Source organism: Pseudonaja textilis, chromosome 10, assembly GCF_049901715.1.
Source record: "Pseudonaja textilis isolate UNSWEBS1 chromosome 10, rPseTex1.2, whole genome shotgun sequence".
Lineage (NCBI taxonomy): Eukaryota > Metazoa > Chordata > Lepidosauria > Squamata > Elapidae > Pseudonaja > Pseudonaja textilis.
In genome coordinates this window covers 11,375,512-11,389,634 of record NC_141999.1, presented here as the reverse complement: position 1 = coordinate 11,389,634, position 14,123 = coordinate 11,375,512, and the positions used below count along the sequence as shown (strand labels likewise).

The 14,123-nt window shown below is 43.1% G+C and overlaps 1 protein-coding gene across 1 annotated transcript in view; it reads left to right on the top strand.

The window, feature by feature from the left end:
* Positions 1-9,960, top strand: part of SLC9A1 (solute carrier family 9 member A1) — an 81,262-nt gene extending 71,302 nt beyond the window's left edge. The window contains exons 6-12 of the mRNA XM_026702526.2: positions 115-204; positions 2,917-2,987; positions 4,834-5,007; positions 6,459-6,573; positions 7,176-7,277; positions 7,711-7,783; positions 8,552-9,960. Of these exons, the coding sequence (XP_026558311.1) occupies positions 115-204; positions 2,917-2,987; positions 4,834-5,007; positions 6,459-6,573; positions 7,176-7,277; positions 7,711-7,783; positions 8,552-8,880 (954 nt within the window). The 3' untranslated portion in view covers positions 8,881-9,960. The remainder of the gene's footprint in view (positions 1-114; positions 205-2,916; positions 2,988-4,833; positions 5,008-6,458; positions 6,574-7,175; positions 7,278-7,710; positions 7,784-8,551) is intronic.
* Positions 9,961-14,123: the final 4,163 nt, after the last annotated feature.

Genomic DNA, 14,123 nt, shown 5'->3' with positions numbered 1-14,123 from the left:
GTTACAGAGGTGGGGCTAGCAAAGTGTTTGGGAAGAGCATTTGGGAAGGAAAATGAAAAATGAACTGACTTTGGGTATGGCTGGTGGAATTTAACCTGCCTTGTCTATCTGCAGGGCATGACCATCCGCCCTCTGGTGGATCTTCTGGCGGTGAAAAAGAAGCAGGAGACCAAGAGGTCCATTAACGAGGAAATTCACACTCAGGTGATGGGTTTTTTCTAGCTGCCACAAAGCGTCTCTGTGGCGTGTGGGTGTGTCGGTGCAACTGTAACCAGTTGTGTTGATATTCTTCACATCTGCAAAATGTAATTTTAAATATTAAAATCTGCAAATTGCATCTGCAAAATGTAATTTTAAATATTAAAATCTGTAAATTGCATATGCAAAATGTAATTTTAAATATTAAAATCTGTAAATTGCATATGCAAAATGTAATTTTAAATATTAAAATCTGTAAATTGCATCTGCAAAATGTAATTTTAAATATTAAATTAGGAAGGCAATGTTTTCGACATCGTCTTTCACAATATTCAACGTTGCAAAGATTATTATTTTTTTTACAAATAGTCCTCAACTTACAACCACAATTGGAATTTTACAATCATTTTTACCATGGTCATTAAGTGAATCACCACAGTCTTTAAGTGAATCACATGATGGTTAAGCAGATCCAGCTTCCCCAATTGACTGCTTCCCAGATCTAAATCACTGAAGACAAGATGCTGCAATTGATGTAAATGTGATCTGGTTGCCACGTGCTTGAATTGCAATCATGTGAACATGGGGGTTGCATGATGGTTGTGACTTCAAGGACTGGTCGTAAGCCACTTTTCCCGAGCTGGTTGTAACTTTGAATCATACTAAAATGAACAACAGTCCAAAGCAGGATTTAATAATAAAGCAAGGACTCTGCTGCCACCTATGGGAGAACCTTGGCAGTGCAACTTAAATGAAATGTCTTGTGCTTTTAATTGAGCCTTCCCCAACCTGGTGCCCTTAAGATAGTAGTCTTACTGGATAGAGCGGAGGAAAGTTAGTGAGTTCCCCAACTAAAGGACCTCCGGGAGATAGCAACATATAATCACAGCAAATGAACTGTCCTGGAGGAGGCTTTGTATTTTTATTCTGGCTGTTCTGGTTTAGGGTTAGTCATATGATAAAAATAGGCTTCTCATTGGAGAGAGAAGGTTAACTACAGGTAGTCTTCAACTTATAATATTTTTTGTTTAATGACCATGGGGGTGCAGTGGTTAGAAGGTAGTACTGCAGGCTACTTCTGCTGGCTGCCAGCAGTTTGGCAGTTCAGATCTCATCGTCTCAAGGTTGGCTCAGCCTCCCATCCTTCCGAGGTTGGTAAAATGAGGACCCAGATTGTTAGGGGCAATAGGCTGATTCTGTTTAACTGCTTAGAGAGGGCTGCAAAGCCATGTGAAGCAGTATATTTGTTGCTATTGCTATTCAAAGTTACAACAGCACTGAAAAAACTGACTTACGACCGTGGTTTTTTTTTTTACACTTAAAGCCATTGCACCATCCCCATGGTCACATGATCAAAATTTGGATGCTTGGCAACTGGCCTGTATTTATGACAGTTGCAGTGTCCTGGGGTCATGTGATCCCCTTTTGCAACCTTCTGACTACTACTTCTTGTGCCATATCCATCATCAGATGTTGATGAACCTTCTAACAAGCAAAGTCAACGGGGAAACCAGATTTAACAATGGTTGCAAGAAAGGTCATAAATCATGTTACAACTGCCTTGCTTAGCAATAGGGCTCAGCTGTGGTCTTAAGTTGAGGACTACCCATATTTAGGTGCCATCAAGTTGGCACTCAACTCCTGTTTGATTACTGTGTGGGATTCTTGACTATCCTTTTCTTATAGCTGGGAACTCTAAAGGGATAGTTCTGTAATTTGATAGATTCCACCCATCCAATGTCAATGTTCCAAGCAAGGCACCCAAAGAAATCAGAACTCCAAGGCAAGAACGTTCCCCAGAGAACGTGTTTATTGGACACATCATATCAGCACAGCCAGTGAAAACCAACTTTCGAATGCGCTGAAATGGACAAGCTAACGATGATATTAAAAGAGAAAGAAGAGAAAGAGTACTATAAGATATGGAATATTTGGTATGAGTGGTTAGAAAGAAGGTGCAAAGGCATCAATTGACATCAAAAATGAGAAAGTATTAATTAAAAATGTATCTATGTATACAGATGTCATATAGTATAGAAATAAGAATATAAGTGAATAACAATGGAGAAGTAATTGATATTATTTTAGACGTTATCTATTAGTGTTAACACCATTATGGAATCGTTGTAAAAAGTGGAAATTGTTTTTTTTTAATGTTGAAATGTTGAATAAATAAAAAAGAAAAGACCCCCAACTCTAAAAGTTTCCCGTGGTCACCATGCAATTAAAAGAGCAAACGTTTCTCTCCCCAGGTGTCACATTGTACAATCAAAGCAGTTGGTGGGTTTCCTCAATCATTTCTTCTCCTCCTCCAACTGCCACCTGTTGGGATGACCTTGGTTTTCACGGGAGAGGTTTTTTTTTTGCCTACCAGATGGTCTAACTATTTCCCCCTCATCCTTCCCCGCAGTGAATGGCAACTATGAAGCAGCACAAAATGGCTTCAGCCAGGTTCGATTCAGAGTTGACATCCACCGTATCTCTTGTTTATTCCTTGTGCTTTCCTTAACCTTGCCAAAACAATTCTTTCTAGTCCATTATCCATTATATCCCATCCCTCAAATATGTGGGTTCACAGCTTTATGCGGTCCAGAATTAACTTTGTCTCAGAATTCATGGTATTCACACTCTTTTTTTTCCTACTTGCGATTGGAAGGTGTCGTTCTTCTCAAGAGACGGCAGTGTTCAATAAATGAATCTTTCTTCCTTTTGAAATAGTTTCTGGATCATCTCTTGACGGGGATTGAGGATATATGCGGCCACTATGGACATCACCACTGGAAGGACAAGTAAGTGTTACCAAAGCAGAAGAAACAAAGAAAACCATTGTTGAAATACTTACTCATTTTGATGCCTTTGTACATGTTTGTTTTCTCAATCAGTTCTTAGTTAATTGTTTTGAAAATTCATAACAATAATGTCTACTTTGGCGGACCTGGTGTGCTATGGCGCATGGAGTCACAAAGAATCAGTCTTTTCTGACCCAAACTCTTTTCCAATAAAACAAACACGAACCAAAGGGAACAGAAACCTTTTAATGATTCTTATGAATCACCAGTTAAAAGGCTGCTGCAAACTAATTAACTTTGATAAGCACGAGCCTTGCCAAAACTGTGCGAGGCTGTCAAGAATAACAGATAAGGTTACCTAGAAATATTTTACAACACAAGAGTCTTCAAATACCAGCTAAGATACTGCAATGTCCACGAGGCTCGAGTTTCAAAACGTGTTTGCTTCCTGCAAAGAACGTCCCATTCACAGCTGGCTTTTATCTTCTTGAAGGAGGGGCCATTACCTTGCAGCCTTACTCCCGAGTCGCCCGTGCTGCTGCAGCTGCTCTTTCCTGTGAGCAGCCCTGTGCGCACATGCATTTGGCACAGGCTCCTCGGGAACCTCCTCATCGCTGCTGCCAGCCCCCACAATCTCTGAAGGCAGCAGCCCACTTCCTGATGGTCCTGGCCCCTCATCTGAGTCCTCGCTCTCCTCAGCCATCCACACTTGCTGCCAGCTAACTACAACATAGACATGATTTAGCAACTGAACAAAATGTCTACTTTTGGAGGGAAGAATCACTTCGGGTAACAACAGGAATCATTTTTAATTGCTTGTGTAAAACAATTGTGTGATTTTTAAAAAGAGGGGGGAAGCATCTAACCCAGGGGTCCCCACTTGTAGACTTGTGGACTTCAACTCCCAGAAGTCTTAAAGTTGCCAAGTTTGGAGACCTCTGATCTAGCCTATCATTATTATTATTATTATTTTGCTTCTAAGTAAACACAAGAAAATAAATTCAGCAACCTGGACTACAGGTAGTCCTTGATCTGCAACCATCCATTTAGTGACAGTTTGAAGTTAGAACGATGCTGACAAAGTGGTATTTTTTCCCCACTTTAGACCATTGCAGCATCGCATGCAGCATCATGTGATCAAAATTCGGACACTTGGCAAATATCGTGGGGTTAGTTTTTGCGACCTTCTGACAAGCAAAGTCAGTGGGGAAGCAAGATTCACTTAACAACCATGTTACTAACAGCAACGGCAGTGATTCCCTTAAGATCTGTAGCAAGAAGGGCTGTAAAATGAGGCAAAACTCACTTAACCACTGTCTCATTTAGCAGTGGAAAATTGCTGTTCAATTGTGATCGTAAGTCAAGAATTACTTGACTTACACTGTATACCAGGGGTCTTCAAACTTGACAGCTTTTAGACTTGTGGACTTCAACTTCCTGAGTACCCCCTCCAGTCATGTTAGGTCAGGAATTCTGGGAGTTGAAGTCCACAAGTCTTAAAGTTGCCAAGGTTGGAGACCCCTGGTATATCACATCTTATAAGTCAAAGCTTTGGGACCGTTTACAGTGGTTAGAGTACAGTACTGCAGGCTACTTCTGCTGGCTGCCGGCTTCCCTGCAATTTGGCAGTTCAAATCCCACCAGGCTCAAGGCTGACTCAGCCATCCATCCTTCCGAGGTGGGTAAAATGAGGATCCAGATTACTGGGGGCAGTATGGTGACTCTGTAAAACTGCTTAGAGAGGGCTGTGAAGCACTGTGAAGTGGTATATAAGTCTAAGTGCTATTGCTATCTTCCATTCTCCTCCTCCCACCAATCATGCCCCTGTTGTATGATTCCTCCAAAGGCTAAATCGTTTCAACAAGAAATACGTGAAGAAGTGCCTGATTGCTGGGGAAAGATCCAAAGAGCCCCAGTTGATTGCCTTCTATCATAAGATGGAGATGAAGCAAGCAATTGAGCTGGTGGAAAGTGGAGGGATGGGCAAGATCCCCTCAGCCGTCTCCACCGTTTCGATGCAGTAAGTAGCAGTGGGAAATCATGGCAGGAGGACTCTGATTGATTAAGGTCGCCCTTGACTTCTGACTGTCTCATTTAGCAACCGTTGAGAAGAAATTTCCTGACAGTTAGAACAATTAATCAGTGGAACAATTTATCTCCAGAAGTTATAAATGTTCCAACACTGGAAGTTTTTAAGAAGAGATTAGACAGCACTTTGTCTGAAGTGGTGTGTAGGGTTTCCTGCCTAAGCAAGGGGTTGGACTAGAAGACCTCCAAGGTTCAGGTTCCTTCCAATCCTATCCTATCCTATCCTATCCTATCCTATCCTATCCTATCCTATTGTAACTGCATTGGGCTGGGTTGAGGAAAAAGGGACCAGTTTAAAGGAGTTTTCACAGTTGAGGGTGAACCTGGCCCTTAATGAAGCTGCACTGACCGTACAACTTGGCCTCTTTCCCCAACAAATGCACCCCTGGAATTTGGTGACATGAGGGTCTCACCTAGGGAGAAAAGACCCCTTCCAAGCAGCCAAAGCAATGCCCTGGGTCCTTTCAACCCATCCTTCTCCTTACGCCAGTATTCTATTCTATTCTATTCTATTCTATTCTATTCTATTCTATTCTATTCTATTCTATTCTATTCTATTCTATTCTATTCTATTCTAATCCTATCCCATACCATACCATTCTATATTTTCTATTCTATATTTTCTTTTCTTTTATGTTCTATTCTATTCTACATTTTCTATTCTGTTCCATTCCATTCCATCCCATCCCATCCCATCCCATCCCATCCCATCCCATCCTATTCTATTCTATTCTATTCTATTCTATTCTATTCTATTCTATTCTATTCTATTCCATTCCATTCCATTCCATTCCATTCCATTCCATTCCATCCCATCCCATCCCATCCCATCCCATTCCATTCCATTCCATTCCATTCTATATTTTCTATTCTATATTTTTTTCTTTTCTATTCTATATTTTCTTTTCTTTTTTATTCTATTCTACTTTTTCTATTCTGTCCTGTCCTATCCTATCCTATCATTTTGAAGTCACAATGATATAAGACAAAACTTTGGGATCAATCCTCCATTTACGACCGTTGCAGCATCCGGAGGGCGTGTGATAACTATTCCCCTTGTTCACAACCGGCTTGCAACAAGCAGAATTAATAGAGAAGGGGGAGGTAAAATGGTAAGTTGTGGTCACATGATGTTTTGCTTTACAACTGAAGGGGAAGTGAGGTCATAAGCCTGTCGTGCTCACACGGCTTTCCACTTAGTAACTGAATAATCCCAAAAGTGGACGCGTAGTGAGAACTATCTGTAACGGGAAAAGATTCGTTCTTAATTGTTGTGTCTTTGTGCACGTTTGGTTCTGTCCAAAGAATCTGGAGCTCCTACTTAGAGAGCCTTTCCCACTGGCTCTTCCCCAAGACAGGAACCAACTTCTTTTCATCTTGCAGGAATATCAATCCGAAAACTTTGCCGATAGAACGGATTTTGCCAGCTCTGTCCAAGGACAAAGAGGAGGAGATTCGAAAGATCCTGCGGAACAACTTGCAAAAAACCAGGCAGAGAGTAAGTGCAAGGGCCTTTTTCCAGCAATTTTTTTTTAAAAAATTGCAGTAAATTCTCTCTTCCTGTGCTTTCTTCATTCCCGCTTTAAATCTTCCACTCAAGCAGAACCATAGTTCAGTCATGAAGAGAGATCATTGTTAATGACTTCTTGATGGGTGTTACAAGCATTTGTAAGGCTGCATGTAGAATATAGAATTCTTTGTTGAGTACTAATTTAGTAAGTATGAATGGACGCACAAGGAATTTGTCGTAGGTGCATAAGCTCTCAGTGTACCTAAAAATACATTCATCAAGAATCATAAGATACACCACTTAGTGATAGTTATAGAATACAAAATAAGCAATCAAATTCATACTGGAAACGAAATGAAACAATATAAATTGTAAGGATACAAGCAACAAGGTCATAGTCATAAGTAGAAGGAGATAGTTAATAGGAAGGATGAGAAGAAGAATAGTAATGCAGTCTTAGTAAATAGTTTGACAGTGTTGTGGGAATTAGTTGTTTAGCAGAACGATGGTGTTCAGGGGGGGAAACATACTTTTTAAACAGGCGGTGAGCATCTGCTTCTCAGTCTAATCTCTTCTGCTTTCCATTTCAGTTGCGGTCATATAATCGACACACCTTGGTCGCAGATCCTTATGAAGAAGCCTGGAACCAGATGTTGCTGAGAAGACAGAAGGCTCGGCAGCTGGAACAGAAGGTGGAGAGGCGGGAAGGTGGAATCTGGGGAAGGTGGGAGAAGGGACCTTGTGAGGTTCTATCTAGACCCTCTAGAAAGGGTCTTCAGTGACTGGCAACTCTTGAGGCTACTTCAAGACCCATCTTTGTCGATGAGCTAAATTTTTCAAAAGTGATGATCAAATCACGTCATTCATAATAAGCTCATTTGTACACAGAGAAACACAATAGCACAGATAAATACATATATACATACACTGAGATGTGCATGCACACACACACACACACACACACACACACACACACACTTTTCAAACGACTCCCTCTATCTTGCCTCTTCTAAATTGAAGTTAATGCAGATAAAAGGTGCTCCAGAAATTTGAACTGGGCTGAATCTCCCCAAAGCGGGACTTTTTTTAAAAAAAAAACACGTGCCTGTGTGTTTCTGATTCCAGATGAACAACTACCTGACGGTGCCAACACATAAAATAGATTCACCAACCATGTCAAGGGCACGCATTGGTTCAGGTAAGTGGAAAGATTAAGACTTTGGACCCAACACCTCTACCTCAATTTTTCATGTCCCACAGGTTTATTTTAATGTAAAGAATAGGGAATTTTTTTTATCTCCATCTTCCAGGATAGGTAATGGCATGGAGTTATAGCTCAGCAATATTTTGAAGCTGTGGGTAGGTCTGGTGGAATCTCCAGCTAAAGCGGAGGGAGTGGGGAGTTGATGAGACTGATGTGCTGGGTGTCCCTGTATGGGAGGAAGTGATGGATATCTGCTTCCCCCCACAAAAAAAGATCCCTGATATGTGATTATCCCCATGGAGTTAAAAGACTGGGGAGATTCTTCTAAATAAACAAGTAGCAATAAAGAAACTTTCTGATCAGCTCACGCTATTGTTCTAGTTCTTTGTGCCTCACAGTGATTAGTATGACATTGTAAGTTAGGAAAATGATTTTCCTGCTAGATTGGAGCAGAGAAAATTGCGGAGTGATGCAGTGGCCTAGAGGTGGAGCTCTCACCTCACAATCAGGAGGCTGTGAGTTCAATCCTAGGTAGAGGCAGATATTTCTCTCTCTGGGCACAAGGAGAATATATCTGCTGAACAAAGCTCTGTACTGGCAACAGGAAAGGCATCCAGCCATTAAAACACTCTGCTAGCTCCATTCAGTTGCTCAGACTTCACCCCGCAAGGGATTTATGGGGTCGTTCAATGAAGATGATGATTGGAGCAGAGAAAAGTGGCTCTTTCCTTCAACCCCACGTATCTTTGCTTTCTTTTGTAGACCCTCTTGCTTATGACCCGAAGCCGGATTCTGAGAACGTGCCCATCATCACCATTGACCCGGCATCCCCCCAGTCGCCGGAGTCGGTTGACTTGGTGAACGAGACCCTGAAAGGGATGCACCACCTTCCGCCTTCCCCGGAGGAGGACGAAGATGAGGAGGGGCTGATAATGAAGGTCAAAGAGCCGTCTTCTCCAGGCACAGATGACGTCTTCACTCCTGGGACAGGCGACAGTCCCAGCAACCAACGGATTATGAGATGCCTGAGTGATCCAGGGCCTCGGCCAGATCCTAACGAGGGCGAGCCCTTTATCCCCAAAGGGCAGTGAGCCCGGATATGCACTACTAGACCTAGCCTGTAGGGGAGGCTCTTGCACTCATGTGCAGATTACACACACCCAGTTATGCCAAACTCTATTTCTTTGTGTCTTTCTCTTCTCTGTCTCCTTCTGTTCAGTGTGGGAGCTTTGCTAGAAGGTAGCAGAGAGCATCTCAATGGAACATACCTTGTGACCAGAGGCAATAGATCTAGAATTAACTCAGATTCCATATCCCAGTCTGGGAATGCTAGTCATTCTAGTCATGCTCTGACTACTGTTGCCTTTCCCACTGGCAACTGCACCTTCTCGTTTCCTTCAGAGAAACGTCTTTGCTATAATTCCCTCCTCCCAGTTTTGAAACTGTTCTGACCCAAACCTTGTTCCAAGGAAACAAACACCAAACAGAGATAAAAGCAAAACCTTTTAATGCTTCTCTGCGAATTCCGTTAATTCATGGTTAAAAGGCTATTAAAACTAATTGTCTCTGACAAGAAGGAGCCTTGCCAAGGTTGTGCAAGGCGGCCAAAAGCACTAGATTAAGTTGTCAAGAAATATTCCAAACAAAAAAATCTTCAAACACAAAACAAGATATTTCGAATGTCAACAAGGCTTGAAGTGCAAGAACTTCTTTGCTTCCTGCAAAGAACTCCGGTCTCTCAGGCTGGCTTTTATCTGAGGGGCCATTACCTTGCAGCCTTACTCCCGAGTTGCCCATGCTGCTGCAGCTGCTCTTTCCTATGAGCAGCCCTGCATGCGCACGCACTGGGCACAGGCTCCTCGGGGTCCTCTTCATCACTTCTGCCAGCCTCCACAATTTCCGAAGGCAGCACTCCACTCCCCGATGGTCCTGGCCCCATCCCTGCATCACACGCAGGCCCCTCATCTGAGTCCTCTCTCTCTGAGACCTCAGTTGTCCCACACCTGCTGCTGGCGAACCACAACAGAAAAAACACCAGTAGAGTTGAGTACCTTTGGGTGCTCAGATCGATCTATCAGTTGGTGCTGCAGGAAGTCCTGCATAGCTCTTGGATGATCATAGGTACACGTGTCTAAGATGAAAAATAAAATAGCATTCTGAAAGTTTCCATCCTCAGATGTAATGCCATGTTTCCTCTTATCTTTTCTTCTAAGCAGTAGAGTTTATGAGTTTCTTTTTGTGGGCTTCTTTTTAAATCCCATAAGCCATAGATCATTGTTCTCAATTATTGGCGTCCCAAATTTAGCATCGCAGATTTTGCCTTATTTTATGCTTTTGTAATGGTTTTTTTAAAAAAATTTATTTAATACAAATGATGAGCAGGTTAACCATAACCAAAGATTGCTCTTGTACCCATTTTGAATCTATGGCTAAGGAGATATGGGCACATGATGTCCAACTCTCCATTTAGCTCAGGGGTGTCCAACCTTGGCAACTTTAAGACTTGTGGACTTCAACTCCCAGAATTCCTCAGCCAATTCTGGGAGTTGAAGTCCACAAGTCTTAAAGTTGCCAAGGTTGGACACTCCTGATTTAGCTGATTGGGTCATTGGCCACCCAAACAAGAAGGTCCTGTAAATGGATTGGGCCACTGTTCTCCCAGGGAATTATAGCATTGCAGTCCAGCACGTCTGGAGGGTGCCAATGGTTGAAGATCCCTCCCAGGTGTGTCCTTTTTGCTGACTCACTCCTCATAGTCCTTGCCTGAAGCGGGGAGATGTGTTCACACAGCCCACGTGCAACTCCAAAGGCATGTTTTGACCAAAGATGAATATCTGGTTGTACATATAGGATTGCTTTATTTATTTATTTTCTTTTTCTTTTTAGTTTTTAACAATAGAGTAATCCTTTCTTGAAGAGATTCTAAATTCCGTGGAAGACAGTAGGATATTGGTGAGGAACTATCCTACTACTATCTGGAGATAGTGATAATTTGCTTCTGACACAGGTTCCCCACCCCCCCCTTTTGTCTTAAAAGCTTCAATTTTTCCCTGCCTGTCAGTTGAGAGCATGAAACAATAGTGGTATTAGGGGACTGGTTTGAGCCTTACCATCTAGCAATATTTGGCATAGAGAAGATGAGATGCTACCCAGTCTTCTCTCCTTTTTTATCAATACCCATCTCATTCCCCATCCTTCTCTTTTCTGGTCCTCGGTGCTACCTGGGTTTATTCTGCTCTCCATCCAGTCTTCATTCTCCATAATTGATTAGTTTTATTCCATAATGGACATCTTCTTTCCAGAAGGTGGCCTTCTAATCAATAAAAGGTAATCCTTGACTTACATCTGTTGTAGGTGGAGATCTAACCAGAATACAGCTGGGAGAGACCTTGGAGGTCTTTTAATCCAATCTACTGATCAAGGGGGAGACCCTACACCATTTCAGACAAGTGACTGTCCACTCTCCTTATCATTTCTGTCTCCATCTGGGTTTCTGAGAATTCAGTCTCTGTCTTTCCTCTTCCCCTCCTTTTAAATCATGTTTGAATTGTGCTATGGTTATTTCAGAGTCAGGAATAAATACGTTAATGCTTGTATGTAATAGCAAGGCTTACGTTTCTGGAGGAATCAGGTTTTCATATCAGGGTCTCGGCTGCTACAGACAGATGAAGTGGCCCGCCGAGGAAGCAGCTTCTTTTGAGTCCTTTGCAATGAGGAGGAGGAGGAGGAGGATGGAGGGGATGAATGCTGGTTCCTGCTTCATTCCTGTTTTGTTTTAGCCTAAAATGTAAAATTTGAATGAGACTGTAATCAGACTGGGCCCTACCACTTTGAGATCGCAGGGAGGGGAAACGTTGGCACAATAGAATGCTTCCCTGCATAGAGAATAAAAGTTCTGCGTGTAGAAAATCCCTACGTTGGGAAAGGAAGTTCTTCTGGCCTTGCTTTCTTCCAAGAACACGCAAGATGTTTAATTAATTCCATGGAAAAGCAATTAATAATGCCCCTTTCCATAATCAGCCAACTTGATTATGGTGTGCAGTGACCTTGACTACAATCTGCCACTTCTTTATTGTGGCTCTTAGCCAAAGATAACCTTCCTTGTTCAGGGTTTTACAGAGTCCCTGTTGCTTAGACCAGAAGAAGTAGAGAGTGGGTAAGTCCAGGAAAGAGGCGGATTGTAACACCTGTTTCTGCTTTCTCCAACATGGTGCTCACCAGATGTTTGAGTCCAACACCTCTCAGCCTCAGCTCTAGGACAAAATACAGACAAGAGGAGTGGTCCAAAACATCTGGAGGCTCTAGGATTGGGGAGTATTGCCGTTTCTACTATATGAGCCGTGGAGACACAGTGGTTAGAGTGTAGTACTGCAACCTCCTCCTGCTGACTGCAAATTTGGCAGTTCAAATCTCACCAGGCTCAAGGTTGACTCAGCCTTCCATCCTTCCGAGGTGGGTAAAATGAGGACCCCAAATTGTTGGGGGCAGTACCCTGTAAACCCCTTAGATAGGGCTGTAAAGCACTGTAAAGTGTATATAAGTCTTAAGTGCTATTGCTAACTCTGGATAGGGAGGTGTAACACAGCTCTTCAAAGGGTGCAGGACCCCAAATCCTCTTTGGTATAGGGCTAGCGTCCTGCCCTGCTTTCATCTCTCTGTCCAGTTATTCCAAAGCGAGAACAAGTCGCCTGCTGATTTGTTTGTGAAGAGTGTGTACATCAAGGGTCTCCAAACTTGGCGAGTTTCAGACTTGTGGACTTCAACTCCCAGAATCCCTGAGCTAACATGACTGGAGGAGGAATCCTGTTAGTTGAAGTCCACAAGTCTTTAAAGCTGTCAAGTTTGAAGACCTCTGGTCTACATTGAAACTTCTGGTGAGGGAGGGGGGCGTATACGAAGTCAGTGCATCTTTGGTATCCGTTCTCCACAGTGGATACCAACTTATTGTTGAGCCTGATTGAAAGCTTTGTCAAGGATTGTGCCCTGAGCCATGCTAGTGCCTGCTGATTTTTTTTCAGTAGTACATAGCCGTCCCTTCCTTCCTCCTCTTCTGGCCTACTCTATACCCTCCTTACCCCACCCCCTACCATGAAGGGGGCGTTTCCTCCCTCTGCCCCCTGTGCTGTGCCTTTTTTAGCCATACAGTGTCTGCCTGTGGAAAATGGTGTCGTGCAATTTTTGCCTGTTTGTCTGGCCACCATCTGGGCCCCTCTGGGAGGGCTCCTTGCACGTCCCGTGCACCCCTCCATCCAAACAGCAACGAGCTCCCGTCTCTCTCTCTCTCTCCAACCCCCTAGTGCACTCACCTCCTTCCTCTGGGCTGGAAGACCTTTGCACAGGACAGGTGTGGGCGGGTGAGTGGGTGGTGGCAAAAAGAGAGTCCAGCCCGCTTGCTTTTCACAGTTCTGTATTCTCAACTTAAGCTGGGCTTTTGCCTCTTGTTCTCTGCTTCAGGCCAAGCGGGAACCAGTGGCCTTCAGTAGCCTCTATGTGCTTTCATGTACAAATACGGTCTCGGCTAGGAGCCGTTTAAAGCAATGAATCTATTGTATAAAATATTGTGTAAAGAGAGTCTTTTTACATAAATATTCTAATAAATGAATGTTTTAATTTTTAATGGCCTGGGGTGAATCTCTCTTTCTCTCTCTCTCTCTCTTTTTCTCCCCTCCCCCTCTTTTCCCCAAAGTTCTTGCTCTGGGTTCTGTCAAAGCACATGGGAATAATCAGGAGTGGGATTCAAATTTTTTAACAACCAGTTCTGTGGGCGTGGCTTAGGTGGTGGTCATGTGACTGGGTGGACATGGCTTGGTGGTCATGTTATTGGCTGGGTGTGGCCAACTCAATATCACTCACATCGAGGCACGCATCTCCTCGCCTGGCCTCTCATGACTGTGGGGATGCTGCAACAGTCGTAAGTGTGAAAAATGGTCATAGGTCACTTTTTTCAGTGCCATTGTAACTTTGAATGGTCACTCCACACAAGCAAAGTACCAGCAAAGGAGGGGGAAAAAACTCCAGAGAGGTTCCTGAGACAGGAAGTCTAGTCCTGCCAAGAATGTAATAAGGGTTAATGGAGAGGCAGTTTCTGTAAGCAACACCAGAATGTTTCCTTCCTGCCTTCCTTACAGGATTAGGCCAGTAATTTCTTCTAACAACCAGTTCTCCGAACTGCTTAGAGTGTTAACAACCGGTTCTAGCGAATAGGTGCGAACTGGTAGAATCCCACCCCTGGGAATAATGTACAAAACTGGGGATAGGGATTGTTTTTGGACTGAAGATTATTTGGATTGGCAAGGGAACAGCTGTGAGGCCAAGTTTTCAGATTGGGTTCTCA